At 37.1% G+C, this 21775-nt stretch overlaps 2 protein-coding genes across 2 annotated transcripts; both read right to left on the bottom strand.

Annotated features, from left to right (window-relative positions):
* Nucleotides 1–3451: 3451 nt before the first annotated feature.
* Or52e3 (olfactory receptor family 52 subfamily E member 3) lies at nt 3452–4387 on the bottom strand. Its single transcript, NM_001000138.1, is given in 1 exon segment — nt 3452–4387. A coding segment is annotated over 1 exon segment (936 nt).
* A 5856-nt stretch (nt 4388–10243) lies between these two features.
* Nucleotides 10244–11227, bottom strand: Or52s1 (olfactory receptor family 52 subfamily S member 1). Its single transcript, NM_001000137.1, has one exon. It carries the CDS (start codon nt 11225–11227, stop codon nt 10244–10246), a length of 984 nt encoding a protein of 327 aa, NP_001000137.1.
* Nucleotides 11228–21775: the final 10548 nt, after the last annotated feature.

Genomic DNA, 21775 nt, shown 5'->3' with positions numbered 1-21775 from the left:
GTCTGTTTCTTTCAGGTTCCGGCGGTGTCTCAGGCGCAGAAGTCCTGCCGCTCCTGGGCCCTCCCCCACGGGAGCCCAGAGGCCTTATACAGTTTCCTCTTGGGCCAGGGATGTGGGCAGGGGTGAGCAGTGTTGGTGGTCTCTTCCGCTCTGCAGCCTCAGGAGTGCCCACCTGACCAGGCGGTTGGGTCTCTCTCTCACCGGGTCTGGGAGCAGAGAGCTGCTGCGGGCCGGGATCCGCGGGTGTGGGACTTCCGGTAAACACAGACCGTGCCTCCTAGAGAAATTCTGCTTCCGTGTCCCAAGCTCACCAGGCAGCTTTCTTGCAGCAGAAAATTTGGTCTTACCTGTGGTCCCGAGGCTCGGGTTCGCTCGTGGGGTGCTGCCCAGGGGCTCTCTGCAGCGGCAGCAACCAGGGAGACCTGTGCCGCCCCTTCCGCGTGTACAGCATATCTTATGGTTTACCCAATTGTTATAACATGACTATTTTCAATTTATATCTGATAAAAAATACCTTTTTTAATGGACAAAAAGGGAGAAATATTGTGGATTTGGTTTGTTGCTTATGTTATGTTTATTGGGTTCCCAAAATTTCATGAGAATTTGCATATCTGCATGTAAGATGCTGAGGGTCCCTGTTACCAATTGACTTTGATTGGTAAATAAAGTTGATGGCAGCCAGACATCTCTGGGCAGGGAGACAGAGGTAGGACTTTAAGACTTTGGGGAAAGGGGGCTGCAGAAGAAGTAGAATCACCTGCCAAGAAATAAGATCCAGGCTTGAAAATTGCAGAAGCGAAAGCATACAGTGATTTAAGAGCCAGGAAAGAGCGGTCCAAGGGGCTTCACCTAATTGTATCTGGGGTAGCATAGATGAAATATAGGCTTTAGTAATTAATAATTCAGGAATATTGAAGGGGAGGCATTAGCAATATGGAAGTTTGGGAATGGCCCAACCATTGTGCTTTTTAAGGCATATTAAATATAAGGCTGTGTGTGTGTGTGTGTGTGTGTGTGTGTGTGTGTGCGCGCGCGCGCGCACGCGTGCGCACGTGCGCTCACGTACAGACTTCATTCAAGAATACAGAATTGGAGCAGGTAGCCGCTGAAGAGATTAGAGCAAATTAATTTTCTACAGCAACAGGATATAGGAATAAAGGGGGAAATAAAAGTATATATTAAGAAAAGTGGGACTGGGTAAGAAAGGGAGGGAAAAATAACTCAGCTAAGAGAGCAAAGTTCAGTCTCAAGATTTTGTATTGTTCATTAAATATCTCCTTTCTGTAAATTCTGTAACAACATACTTCTAGAATCTACACACTCCCCACAGAGTCCTCTTTGTAATAAGATTAGTAAGTCTGCACTTGGTATCGGGTCTCTCAATGCCTTATTATTGTTACTACTCTTGAGGGGAACTCCACAACCTAATAAAAAATCATCACTGGGAGTGGATACTACCATTTATTACTGGAAATGGATACTATCATTTATACCTTTCATTAAATTCCCTCTGCAAATTCCTGATTGGAAAATACAAGCGCCATAGACTGTTCTAGTAAAGATACGAGGTAGACTCTCTCTATACTATGAAATAGAAATTGTCAGTTTTCTAAATTCAGCTGCTTATAGTTTCTAAACCATTAAACAAAAGTCTAATCAATATCCTTGTTTATGGCATGTTTCGTGGAAAGCTCACCTCCAGCTAAAGTAGTTCAAGAGACCTTTAGTGTAGCTAGTAAAATGGAGAGATCTTTAGAATATCACCATGTACAGCCGTGGGGACTGTCTGAAATTAAAGTCAGCTCAAACCTGTTTCATCTCCTGGATTAACACCACACAGTCTCTTGGCAAAATTATACTTTCTTCATCAAGGACAGATATACTGATGCTGAGAGGAAAGTTTTTCTGTCCACTTCTCCACAAATACATGCATTAAAGGTTGAAAGTGAGAGGTACTAAGAGCTACCACACAGAACACCTGTAAGGATGGCAGATTTCATGTAAAATTTTAGATTCTCATTTACTAAGAAATCATAATTATGTCAAGATATTAACAAGTCACATGCTTATCTGACTTTTTACATCCATGTCTTAGTGTTCACTAACACTGAATAAGACAGTGGTTCTTAACCTGTGGATCATGATCATTAGACAACACATATTTCCAATGGTCTTAGGAACAGAGAGACACTACTCAGTAGCAAAATTACATATGTGAAATAGGAACAAAAATAAAGTTATTATTGGGGGTTTCTATGAAACCCATTGTTAAAGCTTCTCATAATAAATAAATTTTAAATTTGGTTGTTAAGCCATGGTAACTTAAAATGGGACATATTGGAATAATTTACATTATGTAAATATATTTCCATTACATAGTTTTCTACATTGTTTATATGACACTCCTACACACATTAGTCTTTTATTACAGATATGCACAAATACTTTAAAGTTAGAAGTGAGGTTGTGTGTGCTCATGTTTAAGAACCTGTTTTTATGTACAGAACATGATTACTCAAAAAAGGATAATATGGTAAATAAAAGTAATGTGGAAAAGAAAAAGATATATAATAGTTCAAATTAAAAGAATTGAGAAAGAAGGAATTTAATGTGAACCCCCCCCAAAAAAAATAAGCAGGGTTGGGGGAGAAGTAAGGATCTGTATTCCTTGTCTCTAATGAGGAAGTGTGAATATTTACTTAAAGTAAACTTTTAAAAAATAATTATGGAATACCAACAAAATACAACATTTAGTTTGAAGATATGTATAATATAGCACGTAAAGAATAGAGGGTGCTTTGATATCACAGAAGGTTCAATAAAATTCTGTAGTAAATAGGTAAATTAATATTTTTACCCTCTCATATGAAGGACAATAGTAGGAATGAAGTAAGAATGATATCTATCAAGACTGATTCAAGGTTAAGTCACACACACACACACACACACACACACACACACACACACAAACTGTTTTAAAGAGATGTTGACTGAATTTTAAATTTCTAATTAAAAACTCCATTCTGTATGTCATTTTCATACAGACACTCAACTTCATTTTTTTACTTCTATTTATATTTTATTCGCATCATTCTATATAGCAATATCATTTAAGTGAACCTAATAAAATAAAAATATAAACAAAATAATATATTGGCTTATATCTATAAACTCATTAATCACTAAATCTGAGTTTCCTCTGTTCTTGTGAAGACAGATGCCCTTAAAAAGTTTTCATTTTATTCTTTCAATCAACAGAATATAAAGAAACTGCATAAGAATCTCATTTTATTAATATATCATAATATAATGTTTAATGTATAATATACAATCACTGAATTGTCATATGCTACTACATAGTTTCAGCAATTTACAATTAATTGCATTAATTAATATATATAGATATTAATTTATATATTTATATATACATATATATGTGAGAGGATATTCCTTATTTCTGTAATAATATTTTCTTTACACGATCATAGATTTGTTTGGTTCTCACCCCATATATCACAGGATTGAGCATTGGTGGCACTACAACATAAAGGTTGGCCAGAAGTATGTGTATATAGCGAGGCACATTCCTACCAAAGCGGTGAGTCATGAAGGAAAAGAGGGCTGGTGTGTAGAAGGCAAGGATGACACAGACATGAGAACCACAAGTGCTGAGGGACTTGATTCTGGCTTCCCGAGAAGGAAGACGGAAAACAGCACAGAGTATCTGTGCATAAGAAAAAGCGATGGCTATAATATCAAAAACCAGGATTGAAATAGCACCCAGACCATAGATTATATTGACCTTGATAATGGCACAAGACAGACGAGCCAGACCCATGTGCTCACAGTAGGTGTGTGGAATGACATTATTCCCACAGAAGGGCAACCGGAGTATGAGAAATACAAATGGGATAACAGAAAGAAACGTTCTCACTAACACACCCAGACCAATCATGGAAACTGCCTTGTTGGTGAGGATGGTACTGTATCGAAGTGGGTTGCAGATGGCCACATAGCGGTCATAAGCCATCGCCAAGAGCACTGCTGACTCCATGCCTGTGAAGTTGTGGATAAAAAACATCTGAGTGAGGCAGGCACCAAAGAGTATTACCCTGAAGCTAAACCAGAAGATCCCAAGCATCTTGGGGATGGTTGCTGTTGAAAGGCCCAAGTCAATGGTAGCTAGCATGGCCAGAAAGTAGAACATGGGCTGGTGGAGGCTGCTCTCAGTCTTAATCACCAGCAAGATAGTGACGTTCCCAAGGAGAGCAATCAGATATACAACACAGAAGGGAAAGCCAATCCAGGCATGGTGAGACTCTAGTCCTGGGATCCCCAGCAATAGGAAGGAGGAAGGGTGAAACTGGGTATCATTGGAAAGGAGCATCCTGCTTGGTCATACCTAAGTCCATGGTCCTTAGAAATCAACACTCAATAGTCTTCAGGATTACATGTCAAAAATCTGTGGAGTTAGAGATCGAATGTAAGAACATTGTACTAACTGTACATGTTCTGTGCTTCAATATAATAAATACATAATTCAAAGCATCTATATAAAGAACAGTATATAAAAGTAAATTTTGGTGGCTTCGACAGAAGACATGCCATGAATCAAGATAAGACTGGTCACAATATATTTATCTTAGTGCCTTTCTTTTCTATTAATTTGCATTGGCTTTGTTATTGATGTCATTGTAAGGGCTTAGTTTAGCAATCTCCCATTATATATTCTCTCACCATAGCCAACAGAATTTTTTTCAACTTTGACAAGGAAGGTTCTCTAGTAAGCATCCATTTCTCCAGCTGTTAACACAGACAAAATTATGTTCTCAGTACAGTTTGTTGAAATGTAATCTCAACCATTAAAAAAATCACTTAAAGGCTTAGAATTGACTCATTTGTCAGTATATGTTTACTATAATTTCAAAATTATGGTGAAACATAGTCAAAGTAATTGTATCAACTAGCCCTATTGATGTAATGTTTACCATGTGAAATGTTATCTCAAAACCTGTACAGATAACAAAGTCCTTATAAACATTTACAGATGATATATGTGTGTAGAGAGAGAGAGAGAGAGAGAGTTAGCCTTACCTTTTATAAAAGGAACAGATAACACATTATCTCAGATTTTTTAAATGATCAGTGTCTATAGTTTTTAGCTAGGGAAAATGAAAGGAAATAGTGAATTGAAGTAGAGAATAAAAGGAAATAGAGTAATTACCACATCATACTAATTGTATCACATTACAAAGTCCTCTACCAATGTGTATATACAGACATGTATGTTTATACATACATAATATATACTTTAAATTTGTGTCTATTTAAATAATATGTGTCAGTAAATTTCCCTTAAATCCAAGACAATGAAGATTTTAAAAATTGTCCAAAACATATCAAATTTCAAAGACTAGATACAAAGAAAAAACAATGCATTCTGTATAATTAGTAGTCATATACGTCTCTAGCTGCCTGAAGTCAACTTATTTTCTACTGTCATACACCTTAGGACACTATTAGGGAATGTTTTCAAAGCCTTCGATCATTTGTGATGCTGATGGTTTCACAGTAAAAAAGAAAGAGACCCTTGTTCATGTGTATGAGAGGTGGAAGACAAAGCAGACTCACCAGGCTTAGCAACAGGACAGAGCCCTGTATCCTTTCTTTACTCATTGGCCTCCGTCTTTATTAAGAATCTCCTCTTTCCAGGAGAGATGTGTACACTCTAATATTCCCCAGAGATGATTTTATGAAGGACAGAAGGTCTCTGAGGAGTCCATTTTCTAGCCTAGCCCTTACACAGGAGGATGGTTAAACTGTTTAGAGGGAAGCACAGGATATGTACAGTTGGGCAACCCTGGCTTCTAGCAAAATCCAGACAAAAAAATGATTATATCAGCAAGGTGCAGAAGAGAAGGTTTCTGAGTCCCTTTTCACACAGAAACATCCAATTAAAAACTACAATGGACAAAACTCTTCTAAGAGAATGCTAATTTATATGGAATTTACAATAACATTGTGAGGCATAATGACAAGTTTCATTACCATATGACCATCATAAAAAAGATATCTTAGCCCCAGAGTTGTCTCGTAGGAAGAAAAAGGAACAAAGAAAGTGTAGTTAAGCTTTTCAATGGAGTCTTGTGCTTTTGGATATTATGCTCACATAAATAGTCCAAGCATAAGAGGCTAATTCTTTCTGGTCACATACATGAAATAAAAATATGAACTCATTAAAATATACAGGCAGAAAGAAAAATGATGTTTACAAAAGGCTGGATCCTGAAAGATAAGAGAAGTTAAGATTTCGTAATTATGAGAAAAGAATAATTTTTTGCATTAACAATATTTTGAGCATTAGCTGTAGAAATTCATATTCATTAAAGAGATCACATTTTGTCCAAGAGGGATTTTTCTGTAAATGCAGTTCCATGCATTTACAGAATGAATTGTACTCATTTCTCTCTCCATCCCCTTCCCTCATTCCTTTCCAGTTCCAACTGGATCTCTTCTTAATCATTTCCCCTCCGACTTTCTTGTCTTGCTTTTGTATATGGCACACTGATTTTATTATAGTTCCTTCCCTGAGCTTGGGTGGGAAAGTGACTCCCCCCCCTTAAAGAGTATTAGCTGCAAATATTTCTTCTATGAGAAGTATGAATCTCATGGTTGCTTCCTTTATTCCTAATAAAAAGTTGATGGGTCTAATCTGACCAGGGGGGATTTCCTCTCTGTCCTCTCCTCCAGGCCTCTCCACTCCACTTCCCTTCCCACTTCACAACATACCTCCATCTATTCCTTTATTGTTTCTTGTCACAAAAGACAGGACTCCCATGGGTATCAACCAGTCATGGCATATCAACTTACAGTAAGACCGGCACCTCCTCTATCATTAAGACTGGCTGAGGTAACCCAGTAGGAGACAAGTATCCCAAAGGTAGATTCAGAGAGTCAGAGTCAGAAAACAGAGTCAGAGTCAGCATCTGTTCCCACTGTTACAACCTATCCAACTATGTAACATGTGCCCAGGACCTAGGGCACTCACATGCAGGCAGGTCAGTCTCCAAATGCTTATGATCCCAGATTAGTTGATTCTGTAGGTTTCTTGTGGTGTGCTTGATGGTCCATCTTGCTCCTACATCTTCCTTCCCCCTCTTCTGCAGAATTTCCCAAGTTCTGCCTATGGCTGTGGGTCTGGGTACCTTCTGCATCTTTTTCTATCAGTTGCTGGGTGAAGCCTCTCTGATGACAATTAATTAATCTAGACACAAATTTGTGAGTACAGGAGAGTACCAGTAGGAAATACCATTTTATTTACCTTATTAAATATTAATTTATTAATTAATTAATTTATTTATTTTTCCAGGCTATCCAGTCTGAGGGTCCTTGCTATCTAGGCAGTGTCATGGTTGGGCTCCCTTTCATGGCCTAGATCTTAAGCTGGATTAGTCATTTGTTGGCCACTCCCACAGTTTCTACAGTACTTTTACCCTAGCACATCTTGTAGGAAAGACAAACTACAGGTCAAAGATTTTGTGACTGGGCTGGTGTCCCAATCCCTCTGCTGGCAGTCTTGTCTGGTTAGAGAAGATGGTCAGTTCAAGCTTCATATCCCCCAACTGCTAAGAGTGCTAGCTAGGGTCACCATCATAGATTTGGGTAATTTGCATTGCACTATGTTTCTAGCTCATCTCAGGAATGCCACCCCCAACCAACCATGATTCCCATTTAGAAGGCAGTTTTACAACATATTTGTGTCCACTTAGCAAAACAATAGTAGTAGGTTTCCCCCTTAGAGCTAATGATTCTCAACCTGCAGCCAATAGTTTTTAACCAAATTTATAAGATGGCATATAAGATCCCTCTTGTGGAGTAGACAGATTGCAAACCCAATAAGAAAACAGCTGGTTAACCTCATGATAGATGTACCATTATAAGACTCGAGGTCACCTTTTGCCTATTAGGTCATTCATTATTGTACCTCCCACAGTTCAGTCCCAATCATAATAGAATAATAGCATTTATGCCTTTTCCCTCAAGCAACTGGAATAGCACCTTCTGGGACTATGAAGAATAGATGATATGGAGGAATTTTCCAGCTCAGTACATGCTTGGTTTCCCTATGACCTGTGACCAGATGATCAGCAATAGGAACTTCTCAGCAAGCTCTCATGAACAATTAAGATTAATGGAAGGGACCCATACTGTTTGGGATGTTTTGGGGAACTCCCTGAACAACAACTCATGGAAGTTCCCACATTGAGCATTACTATTTTTACATAATTCATGGAAGAAGAAGTAGACATAAACCCCATTACTAATCTAGAAGCTATCTCCATTTGATAACCATTTGCAAATGAAAGATTAATTTTCTACAACAAAGTCTTTTTTTTCATCTTTATTAACTTGGGTATTTCTTATTTACATTTTGAGTGTTATTCCCTTTTCCGGTTTCCCGACCAACATCCCCCGAGCCCGTCCCCCTCCCCTTCTCTATGGGTGTTCCCCTGCACATCCTCCCCCCATTACCACCCTCCCCCCAACAATCACGTTCACTGGGGGTTCAGTCTTGGCAGGACCCAGGGCTTCCCCTTCCACTGGTGCTCTTACTAGGATATTCATTGCTACCTATGAGGTCAGAGTCCAGGGTCAGTCCATGTATAGTCTTTAGGTAGTGGCTTAGTCCCTGGAAGCTCTGGTTGCTTGGCATTGTTGTACATATGGGGTCTCGAGCCCCTTCAAGCTCTTTCAGTCCTTTCTAAGCTTCCTTCAATGGAGGTCCCATTCTCAGTTCAGTGGTTTAATGATGGCATTCGCCTATGTACTTGCTGAATACTGGGTGTGTCTCTCAGGAGAGAGCTACATCCGGCTCCTGTCGGCCTGCACTTCTTTGCTTCATCCATCTTGTCTAATTGGATGGCTGTATATGTATGGGCCACAAGTGGAGCAGGCTCTGAATGGGTGTTCCTTCTGCCTCTGTTCTAAATTTTGCCTCCCTATTCCCTCCCAAGGGTATTCTACAACAAAGTCTTAATGGGAATACAAACTACTTTCTTTTAGAGTGTCAGGTAAATATTTTTATTTTTATTTTCTTTTTTATTTATTCTGTTATACAAAACATGCCAATAGCATCAGTCCCTGACATTATTAATGATACACCTCTGTTATGAGTACAGACAGGAGCCTAGCACACATGTCCTCTGAAAGACTCATGACTGAAACAGATGGAGATATCCACAGCCAAACATTAGTCAGAGAACAGGAACCCTTATGGAAGAGTTGGGGGAGGGGAGATTGAAGACTCTGAAGGGAATGGGAATAACAACAAAATCAACTAACCAGGACACCTGGGACCTCTCGGATACAGAGCCAACGACCAAGGACCACACATGGGCCGGAATGAGGCTCTTGGCACATATGTAGCAGATGTGCACATCAGTCTCCATTTGGGTTCCTCAACAATTGGAGTGGAAACTCTACCTAAAGCTGTAGCCTGACTATGGTATCTGTTTCCCAACAGGACTGCCTTACCTGGCCTCAGTGGGAGAGGATGTACTTAATTTGGCAGAGACTTTACTTTCCAGGGTGGGATGGTATCCAGAGTAGGGTCCACCCTCTTAGAGGAGAAAGAAAGGAGGGATGAGGGAAGGAGTTTGTGGAGGGGGAACTAAGAAGAGAGCAGCATTTGAAATATAAATAAATATAATATACATAAATAGAATGGATGATAAATAAATTTCTCTCAAAAAAGGAGTGACAGAATAATACTGAATAAATGAGAAATAGCCACAACAGGCTATGTAAAGCTACAGAGTGTTGCAAAATAGCCAATGAAAAGTACACTTGGTGTAAGGTGTCTTTATAGTTTTCTGCTGGTCAATAAACCCAATTTCTACACAAATATAAACACATTTCATACAGTAAGGATGCAGGCATTATGATAAATGAACCACTTAAATACTGTGTATTGCAATCATAGTAATGAAATTCAAATAATTATTTATAGGAGAGTAGTGAGAGTATCATTATAGAATAATCCTTTCTTATTTGGGAAACAGGTATGAAATCCACAGGAAAAACTGCGATTTTATTTCTTCCTAACAAATAATTATGTTCTTTAAGACAGTTGCAACCGAAAACACATTTGAATCATAAAAATATTTAAAAAGGAAGAAAATAAACTAATGTCCAAGATTAGGTAAAAGAATGTACTGAGATTTCACTCAGCAACAAAATGAATTCAGTTTGTGAGCTTTGAAAACCTGAACATTTTGAGGAATCTGTTTCGTATTTTCTTGGTCCTCACACCATAAATAATGGGGTTCACCATGGGTGGTACAAGGAGATAGATGTTGGCCACAAATATATGTACTTGGGGAGCCACTTTGTGCCCAAACCTATGGGTGAGGAAGGAGAAGAAGGCTGGGGTATAGGACACTAAGATAACACAGACATGTGAGCCACAGGTGCCCAGAGTTTTGAGTCTGGCATCCTTGGAAGGAAGATGGAAGACCGTGTTGAGTATGAGAACATAAGAGCAAATGATCAGTATGAAGTCCACCCCACCAGTGAGGAAGGCCACAATGAGGCTGTAAGCTCTGCGGATGCTCGTCTCAGCACAGGCGATCTTGATGAGGGCCATGAACTCACAGTAGGTATGGGAAATTATATTAGTCTTGCAATAGGGAAGCCAACGTAGCAAGAAAGGGTGAGGACTGAGAAGGGCTATTCCCCGAAGGACAACGGCTAGACCTATTCCTCCAGTTAGAGTGCGTGTCAAAATAGCTGAGTGTCTTAATGGGTTACAAATTGCTATGTAACGGTCAAAAGCCATGGCCAAGAAAAAGCCAGACTCCATGGTCGAGCAAGAGTGAATTAGGAAGATCTGAGTGAGGCAAGCTTCAAAGCGAATCTCTCCATCATGAAACCAGAAGACACTGAGAAGTTTGGGAACAGCTGTGGTGCACACCACGAGGTCAGCCACTGCCAACATGCAGAGGAAGAGGTACATTGGCTCATGGAGGCTGGAGTCTGTCTTGATGATGAACAGAAGTGAGCTGTTTCCCACCAATGCTAAAATATAGACCATGCAAAAGGGAATAGAGATCCACATGTGTTCTGCCTCCAACCCAGGAATGCCAATGAGGATGAAGGTTGAAGGATGGACATCAGACTTATTGTAGACAGACATACCAACTGTCAAATGTCTCAGTTTCCTCTTCATGGATGCTTACTATAAAAGGATCAAAAATAATTTGTTTGAAATTTCTTATTAGTTAATTCAGGGAATACCTTTTGTGCTGGATAAATTATCGTACCTTTAAATGTATAGCAGATATTTTTGTTGCATAAAAAAATCAGCTATAATTACAGAATTGCACTGCCTTTGTAAAGTCACCACTCAGATTCAAAAATAGCTGAAATCTGTAATGAGTTCTGGAGACTTTTCATTCTAATGGGATTCCCTGAACTCTTTGTTCTCAACCACACAGACAACTCTCATACTTTATATGTATTTATTAATGTTGCTTTATATTTATGTATTTATCATCACTATATGAATTTCTGTTTTCTATGAATAATGTATAGATAAAAATGAGGAAGACATGTAAGTACAAAGACACAGGTTAATGTGATTGGAAATTCTATTATCTTCCATTGAAAACAATGTGATATTTATTGAAAATTGAAGAATGTATAAGGTTTATGGTATAAGGGAGTAAACATTTCCAATAAGGAAAGCAATCTATGAGGGACTCAATAGAGGAAATGTTTTTCTTCCTTTCTCTACTCTTCTGACTTCTAAAAAATAAATATCATTAATAGTTTCAGGGATTAGTCCTTGCCCATGGGATAGGTCTGAAGTTGTGCCTCTTATTTCTTGGCCATTCCTTCATTCTCTGCTCAAACCCCCATTCCTGCTTTTCTTGTAGAAAGGATAGATTTTAGGTCAAAAGTTTTCAGAGTTGGTGTCCCACTGGGATTCTTGCTTGGCTACAGGATGTTTTTCTAGCTAATGTGCCTTATCTGGACTCAGTGTGAGAAGATAGCCTAGCCTTGCAGAAATTTGACTACCAGGGTAAGGGGATGCCCCACCCCCACTTGCTCAGAGAAGAAGGAGGATGGGGGAAGGATTGTGAGACTGGGAGGGGGCAGTAGGTAGGATTAAAGGATATTAAACAAATAAATGAATAAATGCATTTTAGCTACAGTGCTTTAAAGAAATTCCAAATGACCATGTACAAATGCCTATGACACAGCAGTAACAATATGTGGGATCATCTGTAATAGTAGTAGATGAATGATCATGTAGAAAATTATTTACTTCTACCTGAGAACCATTGAAACCACAAACATACTAGTGGTCAGAAAAATATATGTTAGGAGATAAACAAGACAAGGTGCTATCCATGGTACTTCATTGACTTCAGTATTCTTATTTTTGAACTTGCTAGCCAACTTTTTGCAATAAGTTAATTAGAACATTATTTTAGTTACTGAAACTTCTTTTTGCTTATCTGTAAGTCAAGTTGATGTGTAGGTATTCTTCTCTATCAAACCTTCAGTTCACAAAATTTCCTTTGCCTTATGTGTTTCTGTATCACCTGGTTTTCATGCCCAGACTCATGCTATAATTTAATGATCCTACCTGTCTAATTTTAAATATATTATTAGAACATAACTTTGAGATTGTGTCAGTCTCATAATACATGAATTATTTTTAATCTTAGAAACACAACTGATGTTACTCCTAAAATATTTACTATTATTGATGGTTTTGCATTATAGGTTGTTTATGGCAATAAAAATTAGCAGTATCCAAGAGTCAGGTTCATAATATGCATTATAGACTCAGTGTCATTATCAAATTGGAAAGATAGAATACATTTTACATTCCTTTCCTATTTGAAATTTTAAATATAAATTATGTGCTCACTTGCACTATGTGACTTTCAGAGAGCTTTGAAATGGGTATTCTTTTTTGATTATAGAAATACCTGAATATCCAAGTTGACACAGCTTTGTAATTTTCAAACAATCAAATTTCTAAAGGATTAGAACAAGAATATAAAGAATAAACAGATACTTGCAAAGTTACTCAACTGTATATTATCCTGTTTCTAAACCTACTAATGATTAACAACAAGGCAGTTGTTCTCCTGAGAACATCGTATACATGAACTCATAAGTTTGTTCTACTTTCTTCATGAGTAGAGTCACGGTAACTGTATAAGTTTAAAAGGTAATAAGTGATAAACCTGAATTCTGTATCACATCCTAACTTCAGGACCCTTATGCTAAATTACACTGTTAAGTTACTCCTATGGTTTAGTTAATAATTAATATTATTTTATTACATTGATATAAGTAGAAATGCTGGGTATTTTCTGTATGTAATATTAAAACATGCTTTCACTATTAATTTGATTACAAATGATTCTTAAAGTTCAGTTTTTAAAAATTACATGAAGAAGCTCCTTCAAATCAAATTTTTTTCCTTTTGAAACTAGACCATCACAAGTGATATTCTCTTTTTTTTTTTTTTTTTTATTTTTATTTTTTCACATCTTCATCACATTCTTTTGCCTTTCCTGTGTGGAGATATAGCAGAAGATATTCCTTTTTTTTTTTTTATTAACTTGAGTATTTCTTATATACATTTCGAGTGTTATTCCCTTTCCCGGTTTCCGGGCAAACATCCCCCTCCCCCCTCCCCACAAGTGATATTCTCAATGCTTACTTAAGAAGAAAAATTGAAATAACCATGCTCTCTGAACCTTATTTTTCTCAAAATTATGATTATGTATATATCTGTTGCTTATACGATCAATATATTTTACAGTTAGCACAAAACCAAGTATGATCAGTTGTCCCAAGAAATCTTACAGAAGCTTGTGTACGTGACTGGATACTCTGAGTATAGCCCAAGAATCTTTTATTTGACCTATCTACACTTACCTGACCAATAATGAGAGTTATTGTGGATTCATCAGCTCAGGACTAGTTCTGGAAACATCAGGGTAAACATCCAGTTACGCTTGAGTAAGTTGTGGTTTCTGCCTTAGCCTTCTATGATTATGATTGAATCCCATTGTGGACCATTTGTAGGTGCCTTAGGATCCCATGGACAAGGAATGGGGGTGGCTTCCTTATGGAATCAAGAAAAATCAGAACAAAAGATTGAAATTCGGAGACAACTTTTAGATCTTTAGGCTCACATTTTACTAATAGGAGACTACAAAAAACTGAGTGGTCAGAGAGACTTCCTGTCTCTACACCTACCTCTCAGCATTAGTTTAAAATTGTTTGAATCTCAATATGTAATGCTAAATAAACATCATATAAAAAGATAGAGACTCCGGCGTTTTTAATAAAAGCAGTGTTCTATTTCACTTCTGTTGCTGTGATAAAATATTCGGATCAAACAAAACTAAACAAACAAACAAAAGTAAACAACAACAACAACAAAAATCAACACCTTAAGGAAGACAACATTAACATCAGTTTACAAGCTGATGGAGGGCTAATATCCAATATATACAAAGAACTCAAAAAGTTAGACTCCAGAGAATCAAATAACCCTATTAAAAATGGGGTACAGAGCTAAACAAAGAATTCTCAGCTGAGGAATATCGAATGGCTGAGAAATACCTAAAGAAATGTTCAACATCCTTAGTCATCAAGGAAATGCAAATCAAAACAACCCTGAGATTCCACCTCACCCCAGTCAGAATGGCTAAGATCAAAAACTCAGGTAACAATAGATGATGGCAAGGATGTGGAGAAAGGAACACTCCTCTATTGTTGGTGGGATTGCAGACTGGTACAACTGCACTGGAAATCAGTCTGTCGGTTCCTCAGACAATTGGACATTGTACTATCTGAGGACCCAGCTATACCACTCCTGGGAATATACCCAAAAGATACTCCAACATATAATAAGGACACATGTTCCACTATGTTCATAGTGTGAGGAAGTGAAGTAGTAAGTTTAAACAGCTAATCCTATCATATCCACACTCAGGAGCAGATAGAGAGCCGATGCATGCATACCTTGTTGCTTCCTTGTTTGTTATTAGCCAGATTTCTCTTCTTTATATAGTTCACGGCCTCTTTTCAGGGAATGCTGCAATGCACAGAGGGCTGGGCCTCCCTACATCAATTACCTTAATTAAGATAATGTACTACACGCATACCCACAGCCAGTCTGAGTTGGATAACAATTTTTCAGGTTATTCTAGCTTTGATCAAGTATACAATTAATTCTTACCATAACTAAGGTCAACCTTGCTAGTTTTGTTAGATGTAAAACTTTGGAATCATAAAAATTTATTATTGTATTACATTGAATTCTTTATATATGTGTTAAATATCTATTGTAATATATATAATTCAGATATTCCATTTTATAATAATTTAGACTCCAAATGAATATAGGTAGTTCATTCAAAGTAGTAAGAACACGTAAAAATCTGCCAAAATTTTGACTGTCCAATATACATGTTCTTAGAAGAAGGTAAGCAAGGTATCATTCTTAAATTCTGATTTCACTGCCTTTAAAGTTCATAACATACAGAAAATCTTTTGTACATTGCTGTTCAGCCTTCTTCTTCCTCATCCTACCTTTCCCTGTAAAATGGTTCATCAATACAATGCAGAGATGATGTAAAGTGTTCCCGAGAGCCAGAATCTTGTCACATGCTTGGTAAAAATAACTTCATTAGACAAGCTTCTTACTTAATGAGTTACAGTGCTTTGGGATGTGAGTTAAAGCATCAATACATGTTCCAAAAGAAAGAGAAGCTTGCTTATATGCACATGTCTGTCTGGAAATCTTTATATTTATCTAGAGTATGTGTTGAATGCATGGACAGGAAGAACCTATGGCAGTGGTACTTATGTACCCTAGAGGAGAACCGATTACTATTTTATTTTACTGAATAAAACTAGTGTCAAACTTCTTTCTAAATATTATCATTATACCTATAATTAGTGCAGCTTTCTTCCATAATTTTAGAAGCCTTCTATTGCAATGGAAGAGACTAGATGGACTGTGGGTCTAGTAAAAACTAAACACCACTTTTCTGCTAAAGGAATACAACAATAAAATGACTCGGAAGAATATTCTGCTAGACCCGTAGATCAGTTCCTCACTAAATCATAATCAGGAAACTCCTTTCAGTAGATAGGAACTAACACACAAAGCCACAATGGGACAGTGTGTGAAGAGTGACTTTGGAACATTCAGTGCTAAATGGGTTGTTTTCATCAAACCCTTCCCTTCAGGGCTTAGGAAGCTATGAGGAAGAGAAGGCAGGAAGATGTATAAGAGTCAGGAATGATGGATGCCATCAAGAAAATGATGTCTTCCAGGCACAACTTATGCATATATGAACTCACTGAGACATGATCTGCACAAGTTCAAGCCAGATAGGCTCCCAGCACTGAGAAGGGGAAGTCAACATGAGCTCCCATCCCTAACTAAGCAGCTACCTCCAATTGGCATCTGCTTACAAAGGAAAAGTTAATTTTTCCAATGAATTCTCATTGAATATTAACCACATGTAAAGGTAGACCCTAGTCCTGCAGAAGTTGGACATCACAAAATGAATTCAGAAGCATTTTTCCCCTAGATTTTCACTCATTTTGGTTTGTTTGAGCAAAAAAAAGTGTTGACTATACAAACAAAAGATTTTTGTGGCCAGAGAATGCAGTGTTTCATGATAGAAACACAAAGAAAGCAAGCTGATTACAGATGTGGTGACAGCCATAATTTTGAAACAGGTATGACTCCAAGGCAAATACTCTATCAAGATATTCTTTATTAAAAACAAAAAAGGACACCATCTAATGTAGAGAGAACAGAAGCCAGGTGTGGGGAGATCAAAAGAGGTAATGAAATAAGGCTTCACAGATCTGTGATTCACCATTTGGAACACATTAAAATTTTCTTTTGTTTATCACAGTCTTCTTGAGAAAATTGCTTTTTCTCTCAAGAATGTACTTCAACTTACTGACTGAGAATATTTAAATGCTAAGTATACTGTTATCTCTTCCCTTAACAGTATTACTATTCATTAACACTTTAAGTAATGTTAATCATGATTTAGATATGTGAAACAATTCTGTTATATCAGTTATCTCACCTCTTAGCTTTGGAAGCCATTACCGTATTAGCTCAGGACTACATTATTTCTTTGAAGCCATTTGTTGCTACCCAAGTTGTTATTAATAGGTGGCTAAACAGCTTTGCTGTATAGAAGCTATTGAAACTTGTGTTTACCCTTGATATTCAACTTTGCACCTGTGACTACAACAGGTAACAGCGAGTGACCTTGACTAATGAAATATGAATGAGACAAAAATTGTAATCTGTTAAATGTAAAAAGAGTCTCCTAGAAAACTTTAAGCTTAAGTTACTGAAGAATACTTGGAGTGTAATAATTTACTTTATGGATACTACATACTTTACACTTTACAAATCAATGTCATCATGGTTCTTCATGGGTGATGCTTCTGAGTTATGCAAATACAATATAGTTTTCATGTAAACCATAAGAAAACAAAGTCTATGCTCCTAAATCAATTTTGGATGTGAGTGAGTAGAAAACCTCCTGGTTAAGCTCCTAAAGCATTTACAACCCACAGATGCTTCTTTTTTTCTTATTCCTTCTGTTTTATTTTCCTTTTTAATTTTAGCCTCTCTTGTTTTCTTGAAAGAAAGAAAGAAACAAAGAAACAAAGAAACAAAGAATGAAACAAAGAAAGGAAAAAATAGTTTTTGTAGTCCAACATGGAGAAGAAATCACTATGAAATCAAGGTAAACCCAAATATTATGATCTATCTTTATCAGCTTCCACAGTCACAAACTTACAGACATGAGTGATCAAATCTGGCTCCATAGTTGACTTCTGATCTCTAGTTCTGATCTATTTCTTCTTAGTACTTATGCCAGTGAGACAACTGCTTGAAATTTTATTCATAAATCCTGACATATTTCTGCCTTTATCTTTTTTTGGGGGGGTTCTTTTTTTTCGGAGCTGGGGACCGAACCCAGGGCCTTGCGCTTCCTAGGCAAGCGCTCTACCACTGAGCTAAATCCCCAACCCCTGCCTTTATCTTTTTAAGGTGGAAGGCTCAAATCCCTTTTCATTCCTGACTTGATAAGAAGCATTATCACTTTTTCTTTTATTGAAAATATTTTTTCATGCAACATATTCTGATTACGATTTTCCATTCTCCAAATCCTCCATGGGCCTCTCCATTACCCTCACATTTGAATCCGCATTGTTTGAAGTCTTTCCTTGGAAAAAAAGCAGGTATCTAAATAATCATAATAAAATAAGACAAAATAAAAGCTAATGAATTGGCGGAGAACAAAATCAACAAACAGAAGAAAAAGAGCCAAAGAGTAAGCACAGGAAACACATACAGATGTAGAGGCACGTGTTCATATACACGTGAATCTCAAAAAAACTCAACATTAAAGCCGTAAAACATGCACAAAAGACATCTAAAACTAAAATAATAATAGTAACAATAATAATAATAAAATATAAAGAAAGAAAAAGGAAAATAGGAAATGAATAAATAGATAAATGCTCAGACTAAACATTATGAGACAAAAACCTCCAAAAATGTCACTGACTTTGTTTTGTGTTGGCCATGCACTGCTGGGAATCAGACACACTCTTAAGAGGAAGTTGTTTTGGGACCCTTTTCCTCCTACCAGGATGCCTCATTCAGTCTTGAATTAAGGGTTTGTACCTAAACTTATCATAACTTGTTATGCCATGTTCAGTGTATATCTCTGGGAGGAATTCTCTTTTCTGAAGGGAAACAGAGAAGTGTATTTGGGGGAGAGGAGACACGACGGGGTAGGGGGAGCTAGGAGAAATGACAGGAGGGGAAACTGCTGTGGGAATGTATTATTGTATGACAGAAAAATAAATTAAAAGGAAAAGAAATACTAAAACTAAAAATATATATCTAACACTTTAAAAGAAAGTAGTTTGTATGCCCACTATAACTCTGTTGGAGAAAACTAATTTTTCATTTGCAAGTGGTTATTAATTGAAGATAGTTTCTGGGTTTGGTATGTGGGTGTTTGTGTCCTCTTCTTCTGTCAATACTAGGACTCCTTCTGTTTCAGACCCATGCAGGCCCTGGAAATGCTACCACAGTGTCTGTGAGTTTATATGTGTCTTGATCCTGCTATGTTTAGAAGACCCGTTTCTTGTTTCCATCCTGTCCAGCTCTTACAGTCTTTCTACCTCCTCACCCTCAAAGTATCATGAGCCCTGAGGGAAGGAATCTGATGGCGATATCTGATTTAGGACTGTGTTCCAAGGTCTCTCAACACTCCCTGCATTACCTGTCTGTTAGTCTCTGTATTTGCATCCATCTACTGCAAAAGGAAGTGTTTCTAATGATATCTGAGCAAGGAACTAATCTATGAAGTATACTAATCTATATAGTATAATGTTTGTAGGTGTCATTTTATTACTTTAGCAGAACAGTAGTAATCTGTTTGCCCCTTTTCCCTGGTCAATTCAGTATCAAATTCTTAGCTGTACAAGCTGCATAAAAGGATGGATTCAATCTCAAGGAATGGACTGCAAATCCAATCAGATGGAGGTTCGATGCTTCCACAAGTTTTATGCCACTATTACACTAGCACATCTTGTAAACAGGTCATCATTGTAGATCAAAGGGTTTGTGGCTGGTTTGGTGCTTACCCTTCTTTTTTTTTATAGTATGCAGAATATCTTCCAGTGCCATGAACATTAGATCATAGGGTACAGGCTCTATGGTCACCAGATCAATACCTCTATATTCAATGATTTATGTAAATGTTGACTCCAACAACAAGGGCATGCCATCAGTTTATGGGGAACAACCAATTTAAATGATTTAAAGTTATTTTTAATATTGTTATACTGCTGTGTGAAATACAGTGTTCAATTGGGGCCATTTATCCAACACTAAAATTTTGAATGCATTAATATATACAGATACCACAAATATCGGATAGCATGAAGAGAATGGACATTGGACATTGAGTAATTGGAGAGCTTCCACATCAGTGAAAATGAGCAATACACAGGATGAGTGTCAAGGTGTCAAACAATGGAGGACATACACAGGACACTTTGTAAGAATATAAAATAAAATGACCACCTATTTCTCAAATGTACACACATTATGCAATATATCCTTACAGCCAAATATTCATCCCATCCCCACAATCAGAAGGTATCCTGTCTTTCCCTATTTGAGCATTCATGTCTTCTTCTTTGTACTCATACTCTCAAAAAATATCCAGATTGTAAAGGACAGCAAAGTTAGAAAATCTCTGTTTGTATTTTTCTAAATTCCATTTGCTTAGTGGAACAATGTTTGGTACTTCAACTACAACCCCGAAACAGGTCTTTAGCAGTGTCGATGATAATAAAAATTGAAAACAAAAAAGCCAGAAAGCTATTAATCTTTCCTCATTAAATATTTCTCATTAAATTATTAACAGACAGTACTAACCTGTGATCTGATGTAGGATCAGACACACATGGTTAGAATTGCCTTGTTTTCATCAACTGTTTAACCTTATACATTTTTAACCTTTTTCTCTAGTACAGAACTTATATTTATTCTGAGTTCTTTGGCCTGAAATCCTCAAAGTAATGGGTTGTCTACATAACCTTAATGTTCATGTCAGCAATAATGTCAAATTGAGTTTATCAAACCATAAGACAATACCGATTTCCTAAATTTCAACAATACAAAATTATGTGGTTTACCATGATGTCAAGATTATGAAAGTTTTAGTATTATCCCAACAAAAATAAACTCACAATATTTTTTATTGCATTGATCCATGTCTTGCTTGTTCATTGATTTTTCTATCAGTAATTGAAATAAGAAAAATCTAGTCGATGGATACAATTATTATTGTTAGTTTGTCCACCGACTATTAATTAAATCCATGTCCATATTTCACTAGTCTCAATTTTGAAAGTTTCCTGCAGAGTGACTATGTCTCTCAAGTAAGTATAATTTCTTTTCACCTAATGCCATTGATCATACAGAGGAAAGTGCATAAGTTTAGTGGATATAAGATGATGCTACACACCTGGGTATTCATGTTTCCATCTTAGAGGGCTTGCCCATGAAACACAGGGATGTGGGACACTCACCCTTCAGAATTCATGACTTCCATGAACCATAACCCAAGAGCAACAGGAAGGAACATTGCAGCTCAGTGCTCTGAGTATAAAGGTTTTACCTCAAGACGTCACAAATCTTTCCCTCCTTTTTCCTTCACCCAACTTGCTATAATGTTGGTTTTGAGAGAACAGTGTCCAGATTCTATTGGTAGAGTACAATTAACCAAAATTTTAACGACTTAATAGAGTTAGGATTTCTTGTTCTGTTGTTTAAAAAGACAATATGTTTCAAGGTACTATTTTCCATCCTTCAATAGTCTGCTCATAGTCTTGGCTCAATGGTTTCAAGATAAGCTTCAGGAGTAATATTCATCCTATTATGACTTGATTGCAGCCATCTTTTGTCTTTGCATCTCCTCTCAAACTTATCTTTCTCTTTTCCACTTTTAATGATCCATGTGATTATATTGGGTGCCCTAGATAATCAGGAGATTTTTCTTACCTTGAAGTTAACTGATTGACAGCAATCATACTGTGTTTGACCTTAATCCTTTTTGAAGCAAAAATTAATGTGTTTAATTATTCTACCATTCCCAAGTGAGTTTCC

Source organism: Rattus norvegicus, chromosome 1 (assembly GCF_021556685.1).
Source record: "Rattus norvegicus strain SHRSP/BbbUtx chromosome 1, alternate assembly SHRSP_T2T, whole genome shotgun sequence".
In the NCBI taxonomy this organism is placed as follows: Eukaryota; Metazoa; Chordata; class Mammalia; order Rodentia; family Muridae; genus Rattus; species Rattus norvegicus.
This window is presented reverse-complemented; position numbering and strand designations above follow the sequence as displayed.

Coding starts and splice junctions, on each gene's coding strand:
- Or52s1 (NM_001000137.1), bottom strand. CDS start 11,227: ATGAAGAGGAAACTGAGACATTTGACAGTTGGTATGTCTGTCTACAAT.